General features: G+C 43.4%; 1 protein-coding gene across 3 annotated transcripts in view; it reads right to left on the bottom strand.

The window, feature by feature from the left end:
• Positions 1 to 18,206, bottom strand: part of RAPGEF5 (Rap guanine nucleotide exchange factor 5) — a 223,436-nt gene that overhangs the window by 148,924 nt on the left and 56,306 nt on the right. For all 3 annotated transcript variants that reach the window (XR_011651308.1, XM_053927359.2, XM_053927360.2), the window contains exon 6: positions 6,023 to 6,089. Coding sequence is in view for 2 of the 3 variants with exons in the window: in XM_053927359.2 (XP_053783334.1) it covers positions 6,023 to 6,089 (67 nt within the window). In the remaining variant the exon portion in view is untranslated. The remainder of the gene's footprint in view (positions 1 to 6,022; positions 6,090 to 18,206) is intronic.

Here is an 18,206-nt window from a genome sequence, read left to right as displayed (position 1 = left end):
ATGTTTTTGTGAACTTGACAATGTGCGGCAGTAAGTAATAATCATCTCTCTCTCTTTTTTTTGAGAAATACAGAAAGGAATTCCATAGCAGGCTTCTTTTCTCCAACACTTTCTTCAAAGGCACGGCTTGTCTGCTTTTTAGAGGTCTATTTGCTGTAAGATCTTCTAGAACTTAGAGTAGACACCTTCATTTGTAATTTGGTTTTGATTGGCAAGTAAGATTGTTTTTAGCTCAGCAGTGTTTCTCAGAGGGATACTTGGGAAGCGTCCAAAGGCAGGAAACAGAAACACAGATATCCTTAAATAGGAGATCAAAACTGAGTTTAGACTTTCATCTCTTGCTTCCTTTAAATCAACATCCCAAACAATCCCTATTAGACTATTTCTCTTTCTTTAGGCTACATTTTTTTCAATGCACCTGAAGACCCAGAAGAAATTTAGAAAATATCACTGAAAGCACCGGAAGCTTAGGTTCTACACTGAAGTTGGATGAACGGAAGAACATGAGCAAGGGAATAGAGCAAAAACATGCAGAGACATTTAAACTGATGAAAATTATAAACTGAATCAGCTCTGAGAAGGAATATGAGGGTGTAAGAGTGTCTAGTTAAATGATCCCCAAGTATCAGATTTTGCTCTCATCCCCACTGACCTCTCTTCCTAAATTCTGAACTCTTAATTTGTCATTTTAATTCATCTCTCAAGATTTGGCCACAAACTCTCCACCATCATCCCTGCCATCCAAGTGATGGCGGATTCCACAGGACCAAGCAGCACAGGGTACCACACCACGTGTCCCCCATCCTTTTATAAATACCACTAATGTAACCATGCCACCATGCAGGCATCTAGTATGTAAAATTCACATCTCAGCCTAACTCACATCGCCTCAGTGGTTTGACAATTATACTGTGTGGACAGAAAATATCACAAATTTCACTCAAGCCCAGACACGATGCCTGTGTTTTATTATCCCTACAATTTCCATCAGGAAAATTTAGCCTAAAGAAAAAGACATGGTCTAACAGGGATTGCTTGGGATGTTGACTTTGAGGAAGCGAGAGATGAAAGTCTTGAATCAGTTTGATCTCCTATTTAAGGATATCTGTGTTTCTGTTTCCTGTCTTTGGATGCTTCCCAAGTACTCTCAGTTCTTTACAATGCCTCAAAGTTTAACATAGTTCCAAAACTTACATCCTAAGAACTATGGCTTTGAAAGCACCACTTAATTCATCATAAACTCCTCCCTATATTTTGTTTGCCCTGCACTGTAACACAAATGTATCAAAGCCATACTATCAATTCCGAATACTCTTTTTGTCATGAACACTAACAATTCATGTTTAAAAATAAAGTAAAATCATGCCCAGAACTTCAAGAATGGGAACAGGTAGGCTATGCTATTCAAGGGCCCTTCTTAGCCCACCAGCTCTACCAGACCAACAGACTCATAGTAAATGAAACAGAAAATTTTCCTTTCCTATGAAAACTCACTTATGTTTTCTTCCAGGGTAGAATTTCAGGAATTATTATGTTTTAGGTAACCAGATGTTTCCCTCAATGAACCTAACCTGGGACTAAGAAATAAACTATTGGGGTTAAAGAAAGGAGGATTTTTTTTTAAAGACAGCCACATACGAAACTCCCAAACTTGAATAAAAAGAGGTGAGTGTACAAGACTGTACAGTGCATTGCTGTCACCCCAATTCCAGTGTCCCCAAACCACGCCCACCTTGAGCTACTCAGCAACACTGCAACGCAGACATCACTTTTGCTTTCCTTTAATGGATGTGTTCTGGGTCAGGGGAGATGAGAATTGTTAACTTGAGTGAGGTATGTAAATAGTTCCCTCCCTGCACGATGTTAACACCTAGGTTCCAGAGTTTTCATACCACTATCGATGGGAACAATTACATCATAAAGACCGAAGCACAACAGTCCCTTAAATGTTTATGCGATGACTAAAGAAATTTTAGAACTTAGATACTGTCTAGTCTAACCACTCAACTTGGCACAACCAAGGTCACGCATTGGAAGAATTAAGAATCAAGGTCCTCAATCTCCTTTTAATGATATTTTCACTATTCTGGGCCAATGGGAGAGATGAAATTTTCTCCTCTGCTGTTTATTCTCGTGCATAAACACCACTACTCTAGCACCTTACCCCAGTTTATGCAGTCTTTTAGCTTGGAGATTTTTCTAGGAATGTGACCTCAACCACATACATAGCCAACACTTTGCTATCCATCCCTTGTTTACATAGGCTTTCTTGAATTTGACTTTCTTATGAGAAGTTATTTCTACTTCCTCTGTCACCTCCCTACTGCCCTCCTACCCAGGACTCCATCCTCCACTCAATGGGTGGCCTCTCTGTAACTCATTCCAGTGCTTCAGCCTGAACCTCTCCGAGCTCCAGATTCACGTCTCCAGGCATTTCCCGAGTATTTTTATGTTATTACCTCCTCAAATTCAGTCTGTCCAGAAATGTGTGATCTCTCCTTCCACATACTTTGCTCAACTTCCTAAGAGCATCATCACTTTCCCACTCAAGCAGTTCAGAACTTTAGTCATCTGAGTCCTCCTCTACCTTTATACCCAGTTCTGTTGATTTTTAAAAATTCTTTGTGCTCCTTTTTGAACTGGTCTGTTTTGGTTCCCACAAAAACCACTACATGCTAGGTTTTCATCAGCCTCTTAACCAGTCTCCCCACCTCCAACCCATCACCTCTCTTCAATGTCTACTTCATCACTTTTCTTAAATAGGACCTTCTCTACCTGGGCGGGTCTGCGCTATTTTTTGACTACACTTTCTCTTCCTCTGCCCACACACAATAAAACCCCTCCTCATCATCACCTGTTCATAGCCTGACATTACAATGGTGGTTCAGTCCAGTCTCTTCAATGAAGCTTTCTCTTACTGTTCTTGAGTTCACTACCTATGTGCCACTATTTTGGTGCCCAATTGCCAGTCACTTTACACATTAACTTTCAAAAAGTACTTGTCTTCCTGTTAAGGGTGTAGGGACCACATCTTACATGTTTTTGCTGCTTCCAAAAAATATCTCAATAACTGTATTACATTATTTAAAAAATGAACCATAGTAGTTAAGAGAACAGATTAGGAAGTAGAAAATTCTGTGTTTAGATCCTGGCTTTGTTCTGTTCTATTATAGATGGGTGACCTTGGGCAAATAACCTCCACAAGCTCTCATAGCTATAAAACAGAGATAATGCCACCTATTTCATAGGGCTGTTGTGAGGCTGAACGGAATGTGTATGTACACACATAAAATGTTCAACATAGTATCTGGTCCGTGGGGAGTGGCCTTTTAAGGATTTTGCACACACTAGGCACTCTTCTTTGGTCAATACTTTAAACTGTATTATCTGCAGATTCAATGTAATCTCTATCAAAATTCTAGTGGCACTTTCCACAGAAACAGAACAAACAATACTAAAATTTTTATGTAACCACAAGAAACCCCCACTAGCCAAAGAAATATTGAAAAAGAGGAACAAAGCTGGAGGCATAATACTCCCAGGTTTCAAACTATAATATAAAACTATAGTAACTAAAACAGTATGGTATGGCATAACAATAGACACATGCATCAGTGGAACAGAATAGAGAGCCCCAAAATAAACCCATGCTTATCTGGTCAATTACTGTATGACTAAGGAGCCAAGAATATACAACAGAGGAAAGACAATCTCTTCAGTAAATGGTGTCGAGAAAGTTGGACAGTCGTACACAAAAGAATGAAACTGGACCACTATCTTAAACCATGTACAAAAATTAACTCAAAATGGATTAAAGACTTGAATGTAAGACCTGAAACCATAAAAATTCTAGATTGAACCATGAGAAATAAGCTTATTTACATCAGTCTTGATGATGACTTTTTTTTGGATCTAAAACCAAAGCAAATGCAACCAAAGCAAAAAATCAGTAAGTGGGACTACATCACACTAAAAACCTTCTGCACAGCAAAGGAAACCACCAACAAAATGAAATGGCAATATACTAATGAGAAAAAACAATTGCAAACCATATATCTGAAAAGGATTAATACCCAAAATATATAAAGAATTAATACAACTCAATAGCAAAAACAAAACCAAAAAAAAATCCAATATAAAAATTGCTAGAGCCCCAGACCATGTGGCTTAGTTGGTTGGAGCACTGGCCCATAAACCGAAGGGTCATGGGTTTGATTCCTGGTCAGGGCACATGCCTAGGTTGCAAGATTGGTTCCCGGTCGGGGTGTGTATGAGAGGTAACCAATCAATGCTTCTCTCTCACACTGATGTTTCTCTTCCTCTCCCTTTCCCATCCTTCCCCCCTCTCTCTAAAATCAATAAGCATGTTCTCAGGTGAGGGTAAAAAAAAATTTTTTTAATGGGCAGAGGATCTAAATAGACATTTCTCCAAAGAGGACATACAGATGGCTAATGGGTATGTAAAGATGCTTAACATCGTTCAGCATCGGGGAAATGAGTACCAAAAGCATAATGAAGTATCATTGCACACCTTGTTAAAATGGCTACTGTCAAGAAGACAAGAAGTAATAAGCATTGGCAAAGATGTAGAGAAAAGGGAACCCTTGTGCGCTGTTGGTGAGAATGTACACTGGTGCAGCCACTGTGGATAAAAGTATGGAGGTTCCTCAGAAAATTAAAAATAGAACTATCACATGATCCAGTAGTTACATACCTAGGTAATTTATCCAAGAAAAGGAAGGCACTAACTAGAAAAGACATCTGCACCCCTAAGTGTCCACTAACAGATAAATGGCTAAAGAAAATGGAATATTAATCAGAGGCAGGCTGAGGGGTGGGTAAAATGGGTGAAGGGAGTCAAAGGAACAAATTTCCAGTTATAAAAATAAGGCAAGGGGATGTGATGTAGACCAGGGTAACTTTAGTTAATAATACTACACTGAATATCTGAAAGTCGACAAAAGAATAGATCTTAAAAGCTCACATCACAAGACAAAAGTTCTGTAACTATGTACTGTGACAGATGTGAACTGAAGTCGCTGTGGTGATCATTTTACAATACATACAAATATTGACTCTTTAGGTTGAAACTAATATAATGATGTGTGCCAACTACACTTTAATAAAAAGATAAATAAATAAAAATAAGATGCAAAGTTCATGCTAAACAGTTTTTCTTAACACATTGTCAAGAGTCCACTTCACATCAAGTTTTAGACCACCCATCACTGTATTTAGTCAAAAATTACTTTTCTAAGCTGTGTTTCAGAAGACCAGAAAAGGCAACTTCTAACTTTGAAGCTGTGCCCAGATGCCAGCCCGATGTGTAAAACTGAACAAAATCAGTTTCATCCACATACGTAACCCAATCCAGCATGGTTTTCAGCCATTACCGTTTCAGTACTGCAGTTAAAGCAGAATTAGAGAATCACTGGTAGGCTAGAAAAGTTCCCCGAGAGCTGAGCCACTGGACAAAGATTTTGTGTGAAGGATTGCTCGAGCCTCGGAACTGAAGGGCCATGGTGAGTGACCCCAGCCGGCTTTTTCTCTGAGGACAGGCATGTGCTTTTCTTCAACCAACAGGGCAATTACCAATTCTGATTTGTGGCTTGAAAAACCACAATGAAAATACTGCGACCTGGTACAACGAAAACCAACAACCTGGCCTTTTGTTGGCTGTGGTAAATTCTCTTTTCCCCCTTAATGAAACATACAGCCTTTTATTCGTTGTGCAGAATGTCACAACTTTCTCTAGTTTAAGTCATACTGTAGTTTAAAAATCAGATATTAGCATCTACTAAGGCTCCAGGAATTTTCCACCAGGAATATTAATGCTCCCGCAGGAGAGGCTGCATCAAGGGCAGCAAGTCAATGCCATTGTCTCCTTTTGCCTTGGCCTGGACCTCTCACAACGATGAGCAGGCACAGGGCAAGTGTCTCCACATCTTCACCCAGATGCCTCCCTTCAAAGCCCCGAATTCATTGTTTCCGCACCCTAACGAGGGAAACCGCATGGCCTTACCGCAGATGTCAGCCGAGCAAGAATTTCATCACTGCTTTCTTCCGAGTCTTCAATTTTCTGGTGAGACCTTTGAAAACAAAGAATGAATGACTCTTCAGCTTTGGTTGCTCAAATTTATCTGTCAAGTTATGGGGAATACAGGGCATTCTCCATTGCTTAATACATTATTATTTAATACATTATTGTTTAATATGAGGTGGGACCCAAAAAGCCCGAAATTTATTTATAAAAAATTGTGTATTTATTCTCACATGTTTAAACTTCAGTCACCTTCAAAGTGCTCTCCATTTGATGCAATACACCTATCGAGACCTTTTTTCCACCACTCAGAACAGGTTTTGAACTCATTGATTTTGGTGCCTTTTAGTGCTTGTGGTATTTGTTTGTTTGTTTGTTTTGCCTCTTCCACATCAGCAAAACATTTCCCTTGGAGGATTTTTCTCATCCAGGGAAACAAAAATAAAAGTTGCTTGGGGCGAGATCAGGTAAATGGGGGCAGCAAGGGGTCATGCCGATTTCGGCCAAAAACTGCTGAACACAGCAGGGTGTGGGCAGGTGCGCTTGTAAATCACCCATCATGAAATGGGTAAACACATTGAAACAGTCTTCAAAAAAATTCACTGAAGATGAACACAGTCTCACAATAACGCCAGCGGGTGCACTGACACAGATGGGCTCCTAGAACACTCGCCTGGCAGGGGGAGCCTGTTCTACAAGGGGCTCACCCTCCAGGAGATAATTCCATTTTGGGGGGTAGTCCCTCTCATACATTAGTGAAAATGCCCAAGCACATAACATGGTGTCAATAATGCCACGGGAACACAGCTCTGTTGCAGCCCAATTGTTCCTTCAAAACCAGGTAGCAAGAACCTCTTCACAAAGCACCAATTAAATCCCGAGGATGGAGTATTGTTCTCCGAGTGACTTCACGGAACAACCCTGACACGGTAGATTTACAGGCACGGGCAGGCACAAAGCATAAGTAGATGGGAATATATGGTGGTTAAGTACTAAGATTCCCTCCAGTCTAAATGAAACCCAGATTTTGAAAATATGAATCATGAATTTTCCACCACATTTGAGTTTCATCCAAAACAGATGTATTATAAAATGGTCTATTATAGACCTAATGCTATGATAGGATTTTTATGGGAAGCAATAGCAGAAGAAGCTCTTTATCCTTTTTTAAGAGACACAGCCCAGTGGAGAAGCCAAAAAACTTATGCACAAGTTAAATAACTAAAGAGACATATAACACATTACACAGAATACGATCAGTTAGTTTGTTTAGGAAAATCACCTTTGCAATATAATTGATGAAAAATTTTTCACCGCACAGATGCACGTACTAACGTATAAAATAAAACAAATCTTTAAAAACTGCATTCTTTTTCCTGGTTTGATTAAAGAAAGAAATTAACTAATGCCAACTGAATACATAAAAGTGCTGACAGGCAATTCCTTTCAACACCTTCTGGGGGACTGTGGCGGTCCGGTAATTGCCCTGCAGAGCAGCGATATCAGAATGGCCTCCTGGTGACTGATTTCAATCTCGGTAACTGCCACCAGCCAGCTGGAGCGCTCGCCCGGTGGGCAGGAGGGCGTCTCCTGGCTCTCAGGGGAGCTAAGGAGAAGCTCTCTAAGGAAAGAAAAGCTAGTCAGATCAATCCCGACACTAGCTTCCTGTACATGTTATCAGACCTTTTTATGGGGGAGGAAAAAAAAGCCATACTATTCAGTCAGAGCAGTGAGCTACAAACTACTTCTGCCGTAAGAACCGCCCGATACAGGTAGGAAGCAGTGCGGCTGTTGTCCAACAGCTTAATCACTTGTGCAGCAAAGTGTTTGAAACGTTAGCTAATAACCTGCCCAACAAAACCAGTGGGAAATAAGCAGTATAATTTGCCGTATTCCCCCCAAAGCAAGTTACCTTGATAATGAGTATTTCAAACAATGAGCTTTATTACTAAAATTATCTATTCACAAGGTTTCCCTGTACATGAAGTTACACTACGAAGAGATCTGCAACCCTTCAGAACCTAAGCCATCAAAACCAAATTTATACGATTCAGCTGAACAGGTGTGACAAGAAAGGATGCCCCACAATGGCTCTGACGCCCGGCCTGGGTCTGTAGCAAGGCATGGGCTGGCCGTGCTGTCCTGTGCCTCTCGGACCCCCGCAGACACCGCAGGGGTACTTAATGGGAAGAGGTATTTCGCACTACCGCAGATTTTGTCATGGCCATCTTTTCAACAAACCACAGAAAGACACTCAGAATTCCGAGGGAAGCCCTTGTGTGTGTGACTGATAATGGCCATTTCATGAGTAATGGCTGAGCAGTTGCTGGTTTAGTGGCAAATAATTTAGTTCCCGTTCAGAGGCAAAGCTATCTTTCATCACTCTTCCAGCACAAAAGGTACCTTGGCAGCACATCTCTGCAGGGCATGTGTGTAAGAAAGACAGGGCGATGATCTCCAGGGAGCTGTGCCGAAGCCCCTCACCCACCGCTATTGCCTCCATCACCAGGATTCGTGGCCCAGACTCCCAAGTCTCTCTCCAGCCCTGAATCTCCCCTGCGCTCACCCTGCTTGTCCATCTGCCTTCAAAGCGGCTGTAGTGGGAATTCCAGGATATTTCTGCCCACGTGGGGAACCTTACAGGCTCTTCGAACTCCACTTAACTTACCCCAAACTCTTCCTGCCTTCTGCCCTGGCTGTTTCTTTAGCACCTCTCTCAGCTGAGCTTCCTGGTCACCCTGCGGCCATTCCCTCGTCCTGCACTCTCCGCCTTTGCCAGACTCCAGGCCCCCCACTTCTCCTTCTCAAGGTCTGCTTTCTTTCAGACCCTCACAGTCATGCCCTGACAGTCGAGGCCTTGACCTTCCCATGAACGAACTACGTTAACCACCTTCTGACCCCCTTCTCTGTCTCTGGCTTCTCCTCTTGTGCTCAGTCTCCGAGGGAAAGCAGGATTACCTTTCTAAAACCCAGATTGGGGCCTGCTGTTCTGGACTCCAGACCAGCAAGAATTATCCCGCTGCCCGCTGAGAGCTCTAGAATTCAGCAACGTCCTCCTTTCCTGCTGATGTGCCCCATGCCCCGCCTGCACCAGCAGGCCACCTGCATCTCACCTGGTCGAAAGGAGAGTCTTGGGAGCAGAACAGGTGGCAACGGGCAACAGTGGAAGTTTGAAAAGGGAGAAGGAAGAGAGAAGGTTAACCCTCAACCACTTGCCTTCCTCCCCCACCACTGTGGTCCCCCTAGCTCGATGTAAAAATGCCCGGAAATATCAGACTCTTTTTCCCAGCAAATGTATCTCTATAAAATGTAGGTGAATTCTGATTTTCTTACATATTAAATACACATCAGTGCAGTCCAGTGAAGACAAAGTTCTCATGTATCAGGTCAAAATAGATAATGAAACAGACTGGGCAGGGGAGAATAAAGAAAAGAATCAATTGCCATACTGGCATATTTTCCCGTCATTGCGAAAGGGGGTTGTGCTGTTTGGTGAGCAAGAGAGGAAGAGAGGGGTCCCAAGTTTGCTTGGTCAGCGGTCACAGAAGAAAAACAAAGAAGCCCTGGCTGGAATCAGCAAGGACTGGCAATGACAAGGTGACATTAAGACAGAGAAGGGAAAAGGAGTGACCCAGGAAGGAAGACCCATCCCTGAGGGTTTGTGCCAGCAGGAAGCCCCAGCCCGACAGGCACTTGCCTTTCAAAATTCTCCTGGCTGCTTCTCAAGGCCTCTGCCCGACAACGGCCCCAGCCTGAGCCGAAGTCCCAGTGCTGCAGGCAGGTGTCCTTTCAAGTTCAAGAGGTCAGTGTCTAAGAGTGCGGTTGTGAGGATTTAAAAGTGGCAAAGCCTGTGGTCCTCTGCCCTTGTCCCTCTGATCATCACACTGGACATACTATCATTCTACCCGGCCCCTACCAACCAACCAGCAAAAATCAAAAATCCTGTCCTTCCCTATAGTCTTCCCCCACCTTAACTAACTAACGGCAAGTCCGTCCTTCCCGTTGGAGGTCATCCTTGAATCTCCCCTCCCCCAAACCCACTACACGCTCATATTCCATATTGTATCCATCCTAGAATCCTACTGGCTTCAAGATGTATCTCCTATTTGGCCACTTCTCACCCCCTCTACTGCTACCGCTGTGGTCTAGCCACAAAATCCCTTACCTGGACCCAGGAGCCAGAGTGTAATTGTTACTATGGAAGTTAGAACATGTCCCTCCTCTGCTCAAAGTCCTCACATGACAGATGACTCTCCATCTCCTTCAGCATAAAGTCAGAAGTCTTTCCAGGGCAGACAAAGCCCTTGGGATCCAACCTCCTAGTAGTTTCCCATCTCCCTCTTCTCTCTCCTCTGGCCACACTTGTTTGCTTCAGCCTTAAGCGCTTGCACTGGCTGTCCTCTCAACCTAGGACACTTTCCTCAGATATCCACGCTGCTCCTCTCCCACATCATCCAGTCAAGGCTCTGTCAAGTTCTGGAGAAGCCTCTCCTGACCCGTGCCCATACCCCTCATCTCCTACCGTACTGTCCTTCACGGAGGTTTCCCCCCTCTAACCAATGCAAATCTGCTCATTGATGGCATTCTGTCCTCCCCTACTACACTGTAGGCTCCATGGGAGTAGAGATTTCTGTCTGCTTTGTTCACTGTTACAGTCCCAACACTTAGAACACAACCTAGCACGAGAGGCATTCAATAAATATTTGCTGAATACAGGGTGGGGCAAAAGTAGGTTTATAGTTGTGAGTACACAAAACAGTTTATTCTTGCATTATGATTTATATTATTTTCCATATAAACAACTGTATACCTACAAAAGCCCCACCATGAGTATTAACTGAGTACCTTAAATTTCAAGGAATGCTCTGCTACGAATGACCATCACAGAAGTACCGCTGCACAGAATATTAGCTTGTTACCGAATCAAGTCAACTGCAGGATCCTGCTTATACGCAGGAACTCTTTCCTCTCGCTATTCCATCCTTCTCCGGCTCCCTGTAGCAGCTCTTCCTCTCAGTGACCTTTTGTCACTAAGACCCAATGAGAATGACTTTCTTATATCTACTACCAAAGAATTGGTAACTCTGAAACTACATTAACTAACAGCAGCTTAATTATCACCCCCACCTCCTCACCTTTCCTTAAGAAATAGAGTGCAGATTTAATGACACTGTGCAACCTAGGCAATTGCTGGGCAATCATTTACACAATCCATGATGCAAACGAAAAGAAGCAGGACGTCCCCTACCGGACGTGGTTCAGTTCCAATACAGAGCCTCGGAAGGCAGCACACAGACGCCAGGAACTGGGCAGTGGGACCCTTTTATACCAGCCAGTCCCAGGATGACCTCTAGCAACTTGGAGTTAACTGGTACCCCCGCAGAGGTCCCCAGAAGTCTCTTTGTGAAAATTCCTTCATGAAAATTAGTATGATGGGTTTGAAATTATTCCAATGGTTTTTTAAAGTAAAGCTTGCTGTAACTGTTCTAAACAAGAGACAAAATCTACATTCCTTAATCAGGTTTTGATCAAAACATTTGTGCCTCAAAAGTCCAAGAGCAACCCATGCCATCTTGGAGTTGGAAAATCCTACTTCCTTTTCAAAAGTAGAAGAGGTTTCCTGGTATTCCATGGTGGAAGGTTGGAAGCACTCCCTTGGAGAAATACTACCCAAATAATATCATTTTACCTTTATCATATAATTTTTTAAATGCTGCACTAGTTCTATGTCTCAATGTTGAATAGCGTACGTGGGCTGCCAAGAGCTAGTACTACATCTAATACTGTTCCTACAGGAAAATGTGTGAAATGCATCCCAACAACCACAAAACAGACAAGCATTTGGAGTCAAGTTGTTCATGAAGCAGAGACTGTGTACAACTGGCACCTGCCAATCCAGCTGGGGTGTCATTCACGACCTCCCAGGCCCCTATGAGCCAGCACAACCAGGCAGGGCACTGTTGCACATTACAGAGACACCTAACAACAGGGTGTGTGTCCTCAGCCCGCTTTTATGTAAAGTGTGATCACTGGCATCTCAGGGGCTTTCCTCTGCTCCTGGGCATGCCTTACACTCATACTGCACAATACCCTTGATATGAAACAGAGATATTCTAGATTGGGACTAATGAGGATGGGTAACACACCTGTCTTCAAATCAGAATTCTTACAGGAAAGAGAATGACTTTGAGGGATGGCAGGCAGGCAGGCCTGGCCACTACCTCCCACCGTAACCCCCGCAGCCAGGCTGACACTGACCTACCCTGGACTGTTTGGGTTGGAGGGACTTGAGAGAAACAGTTTTTAGGCTGGACTTCAGACTACTCCTGCTAGGGGCTAATGCAATTCTAGGACAGGAACTCTATTAGAGCCAAGGCAAACTCCACAGGGATCTTTCAAACAGGGTCCCATGACTCACTGGAGATGCATGACACAGACATGTGTGAAAAAAATCACAATACCCAGTAGATGCAGCAAAACATCTTTAAGATACTCTGCGAATACAAGTGAGGGTCCCTTGGCCTGATCTCTGATGGTCAGGGGCATCCTGGGAGCAGTGACACCATGGTGAGGTTCTGACGGATGCAGCTGGCCCTGGAACTGCAGCAGGGTTACCAGGACAAGGGCGTGGGACACCTTGGTCTCTACCACATCTACTACCTGCTGACCCCAAGAGGGTGGGAAGGGTATCATGTCCAACACTCAAGTACTGTCCCATCGACACCCTCCCATAACATCTATATTCTGGACAGCTCTGGTTTTGGGGTTTTTTTTCAGTCCAAGGATCTGTTTTTTTTTTATTGATTTTAGAGAGAGAGGAAGAGAGAGGAAGTGAGTAGGGGGCAGAGAGGGGAAGAGAAGGAGAGAGAGACAGAGAGACAGAGACAGAGACAGAGAGACAGACATCAATCAGTTGCCTTCTGTATGCTCCCCACCAGGGATCAAACCTGCAACCTAGGTATGTATCCTGACCAGGAATTGAACCTGCGAACTTTTGTGTATGGGACGATGCTCCGACCAACTGAGCCACCTGACCAGGGATCTGTTTTTCTTAGTAAAGCAAATTTTATGACAAAAAGAAAAAGTGGGATGGTAGAATAATGAGAATTGGATTCTTCTTGAGGTCTTTGGTCTTTGATAGCATGAATACAAATACCTCTTAAACCTTCTTAGAAGAAGACACATTTTTCATAGCAACAGGCTACTATTTATGCTTGTAAAGGAAATTTATCAAACTGTAGCAAATTATAAATGAGACAGGTTTCATTAAGAGTCTGAGGTTTATAGTTACACACTCATCTAAAACTGAATAAAATTAGTTATTACTGACATCTCTTTTGTCCATTTTATATTGAGGATTTTAGGATTAGTGCTTAATATTTAATTAAACAGCTACAATTCAAATGCTAGCACAACCAGGCCTAAAAGTTCAATTTGTTAAAATTCTTGTACTACTCTTAAATATAGATGTACCCTGACGAAGATAAGTAATCTGACCCCACACCTGGAATAAGCCTTGCATGTAAACAGTGGAAATTTCAGAGGCCTCGGTGTTTCCTTGGGATAAGGGGTGATGAGTGACAGCAAAGATTAAGGTCAGCTGATTTCACAGTAATTTTTATACAAACAATTTAAAATGATAAATGGACCTCTCCTTCACTTATGATCCTAACACAAAACTTATGCCAAATTTCATCATGAAAAATTTGTTAGAGAAATACTCAAAAAATGTTTGTTTACTCATACAGTATTTCATCCTCTCCAAAGGTCATAAAGCGAAAATCTAACTGGGAGAGTCGAAACTATGAAGGGTAGGTCTGGGATGTGGGAACAGCACACTTGAAGTCCATCTCCCCAGTTCGAGGGTGTTAACCCAGCACCACTTCGGTAGTTAAGGACGCCCATGGATTTCCCGTGCTGCTGCCACAGGTCAGGTGGAAACAGAAGAGCCAGGGGCAGAGGTGCCAGGGCGGTGGGTGGTGCCGGTGCATGCAGGTGCTGACGAGGAACAGGGCCGTAAACCTGCGGGTTATCACTGCGGAGGTGATTTAAATGCATTCCTAGGCGAGGGCGCATCCAGCGGGGAGAGAAGAAGAGAATTCGGAAGACTGAGCCTTTTACTCCTGTGTACCTTTTACTCCTTTTTCTGGCTTAATGCACTGGCTAGTATTGAATAGAAGTGATAAGAAGAGATGTATTAGTCTTATTTCCAGTCATAGTGGGAAAGAATTCAGTCTTTCACTATTAAATATGATGTAAAATATAGATTTTATCAGATTGAGGAAGTTCCCTTATATTCCTAGTTATCTGAGAATTTTTATCATGAATGAACACTGAATTTTCTCACAAGTTTTATCTCATTTATAGAGCTTATCATATAGTTTTTTTACACTGTGAATATGATGAATTACATTGATTTTTAAATGTTGAACCACCCATGTGTTCCCGGGATAAACTCTCCTTTTTCATGATGTAGTATCATTTTTATACATTGATGGATTCCATTTACTAATATTTGTTGAGAAAAATGTGTGTGTTTATATTCATGAGTTATAGTTGTCTGTTTTCTTTTTCTGAACTTTGTGATAATAATGCTGGCCTCACAGAAGGCTTTACGTTATTTCCATATTGTCACACCCTTCACGGAGCCAAGCAAAGTACTTCACACAAAAGGACGATCAGTAAAATGTCTGTTAGGTCCTCAGTGGAGTGCTGGTGACAAGTGGTCGTCTTTTCCCCAGACCCTCTGCTCTCTGCCCTTTTCCTCACCTGAGAATTACAAGGGGAAACTCTAATTACCTAGGAAATATCTTCCAGATATATGTATGTAAATGCTTATGGACCTAAATTTATGGGATTTTCAGAAATATAAGCCAAGTGGTGACAAGCACATGCTCGATAAAAATTTTTATATGATAACGTTAACCTGGCTTCTCTACATAATATTTTGAGACTTTGATTTAATTAACATTCACATTTTCTATCACTTAACAGAGTTCTTTCTATAAGGGGAACGTCATAAAATAGTAGCTCTCATCCTTGGTCTGTATTAGCCTCACCTTTAGAAATTTACAAAAAATACTGACATCCATTATGCACCCATTGACATTCCCTGTATGTGAGGTTATCTCACCCATTGACATTCTCTATCCTGAGTCAATAGATCTCATATTATTCCTCGTCACTTCTTAAATGCATCACGGTTGAGTACCACCGACAGAGGTCACTTCCAACTCTGTCTGCCTTCAAGCCACACGGCTGCCACTGAGTACAGAAGCCGGTCCCTTTAGCAAATAAGGTAACCCTGCCTTGCTCAGCTCCCTCCTCAAAAGAGCCAGACCCAGAGGAGTCACAACGCTCAGAACAGCGCCCCGTATACAGCCAGTGCTACCAAAGTCTTAGCTCTTGCTGTCAGTGCTGTTTTTATTGTTGTCACTCTCAGGGCAGTTTAGGTAAAATGACTGAGTCGGCTGTTCTCCATTTTTTAAGCAGGGGGACTCCTTTAACATAGAGACAGATCACAGGCCAGAGACCCATAAACTCTACATGTTGAGTGAGCAGATACAAAACAAAAATGTTACCGTGAATTCAAGTAAGAAACTATTTATTTCAGCAGCACCTATATGCAGTTAAGTCATCTCTTTATTCACCGTAAAGACAATGTGGGGCTTCCCGGTGGATTTGCAGAGCCCCGCAATCAACCTGAGCCTTGCTCAAAGCCTTCTCAAAGCCCGAGTTCTCTGGGGGTTGACCCTTGCTCCAGGCACGTCGAGCTGCCTTGCACTCACCAACATGCCACCAGTCTCCCCAGCTTCATGCCCTACACACTGCTCCATCTCCCCTGGGTGCCTCTGCCTCTCTCTCTAGAGCACGGAGTCATGAATGCTAAGAAATCCATCTTATCCCGTTGACCTGAGTATTCCCTGGAGTTGGTTCGTGAGGAATCTGCCTGTTAGCACACTGGCCAGTTACACACACTGCTCAATAACAGCAAAGAACAGGTATGACTTAAAGAAAGGAGTTAGAAACAGAAAAAGTCAGGTTGGGACGCAATGAGAGGGGGCTGTTTCAGCAGAGGTCAAGTGGCTGGAGGAGATGTCCGTGGGAGCCACAGCCAGACCCTCAGGAGCACGAGCAATGTGGCAGGCGTCCAGGAGGACAGACCGGCCCAGTAGACCATCAGACGCCAATCAAGCCAGGACAGAAAGACCCAGCTGACGCCAGCTCCACGCTTGACAGCAGACGCAAGGGCCACCTCAGGGCTCACTAGGGAACTGGCTGCCCACCCACGAGGCAACATCAGTGAGGGGGGGAACGGCCCACCCTGCCACGGTCCAGGGCCCACTCCCCCACCAGAGACCCACGGCTCTCTTGCTGAGGGGCAGTGGAAGGGTGTGGAGAGGCTGAGCCTTTTTACCGAAATACACTAAGCAGCTAACTAAAAGGACTTGCAAACTTACTTGATTAGAATGATTTTACTGGAGTAGACTAAAAATATGGGGCTTCTTTTCTTTCTCTCTGACTATCCGTCAGGAGGGAGGCTCATGTCGGAAGCCAACCACAGACTGCTTCGAGAAAAATGAAGAAGCTACATTTTTCGTTACACATGTCTGAGCGTGGCAGGCGTGAGTTTAATTTTAGCAATCCTCTACAGCTCTTTTAAAAACAACATAAATGTTAACGGTCCTATAGCTGGCAGAATTTAGTTTTATGTATTCCAGGTTCACAGACTTGCCTATTCAGAGTACCCCCACGCCCGCCTATGAGGGTGGCTGATCTGAAATAGTGATGCTCCCTCACAGCCTACACCCTCGAACGGGTCGGTGCTAGAGAGAGATGTCCCGTCATCGGTCCTTTAGGAATTACTAGGTGGACTTCCCCTAACTGTTACTTCAACATTCCTACCACCCACCCCCCAAAAAGAGGAAGAGAAAAGTACATTCGGAATAACTTAGATTTGGCTTTCAGTTTGATTGAGATACCGTGTCTGTTATTTTTCCCCCCAAGAGACAATACCCTTGACAACCGACTCACTCACTTCTTTCAAATTACCTACTCAGTCTGGATATAAAAGTTATTTTGTATGGAAGATGAATTTTGTTGCCTTAAATTAGCCTTGAAACCTGCAGCAGCTCCATTTTCTTTCCTGCTTTAAACATTTCTTTAAAGTGGAAAAGAAAACCACTTTCCTTTTTTTTTTTTAAATGCATTTGTACAGAACAGGTTGTGTTTACATGGAGACATTAAGAGGTTTCCTCACAGAGCTTTAAAGAGAGCTAGAGAGAAGACAGCAAACCAGAGAGGCCTAACGGCGAACTGCACAGGCCGACCTTAACAGCCTTCAAATACTAGATAGGTCATTAAAAGGACCACAGGACTGGGCTTTCAGCTCGTGAGTGGTCAGCCTAAGTGAATGGATCAAGCAGATGTTAGAGGGCATTTCAGCATAATGGATACAAAGCCATGGGTTACAGAGCGGGATGGATAGGACTAAGAATGACAGAAACGTGGAAAAAATTTTTGATACAAATAGCAAGGAGAGTAAGTTGCTGCAGGAGAGGCAGACATGCACTGGAGACTTCACGGACGGCCTGCAGTCAGAGCAGCACTTGGGCTCCCCCTGGAGGGGTGGGTAGAATCTGACTCCACCAGACGGGGAGGAGGAAAGAGCAGAGCACCACAGGAGCACGAAGGGATAAACGGGTGTGGGCGGGGCCCGGATGAGTGCAGATCACCCGATTGGAGCAGGAGCTACGACAGGATCAGAGCATCAAACCACAGGAAGGGCTGTGGCAGTTGAAAGGAGACAATGTCCCTCGGCATCTCTTTTTCTGACTGCAGTTTATTCCGAGGCTGGATAACCTGAACCTTGGCTTTCCAAAATTCGATCTACTATAGAAAATATCTGTGTTCTCTCTCTCCCGAAGAGACCTGCAGTGGCTCAATAATTTTCTTTTTATAGCCAGCACTGGGACTGGCAGATCCAGAGCTTCCCAATGACCACGTTTCCCCAGAAGAATTACTACTCCCAAATGCACATGTTCACAGGGACATAAAAGTTTTGCTGATAAACAAGGCAGGCTACAGCAATTCTCATCTCTAGAGATGACACTTGTGTTAAGGGGTCTGTGTGACAAAAGACTGGAATTAATCTGGAATAAATGTT

Source organism: Desmodus rotundus, chromosome 6 (assembly GCF_022682495.2).
Source record: "Desmodus rotundus isolate HL8 chromosome 6, HLdesRot8A.1, whole genome shotgun sequence".
NCBI classification, from domain to species: domain Eukaryota; kingdom Metazoa; phylum Chordata; class Mammalia; order Chiroptera; family Phyllostomidae; genus Desmodus; species Desmodus rotundus.
Note: the sequence above shows the minus strand (reverse complement) of the source record. Positions and strands in the feature narration are given on the sequence as shown.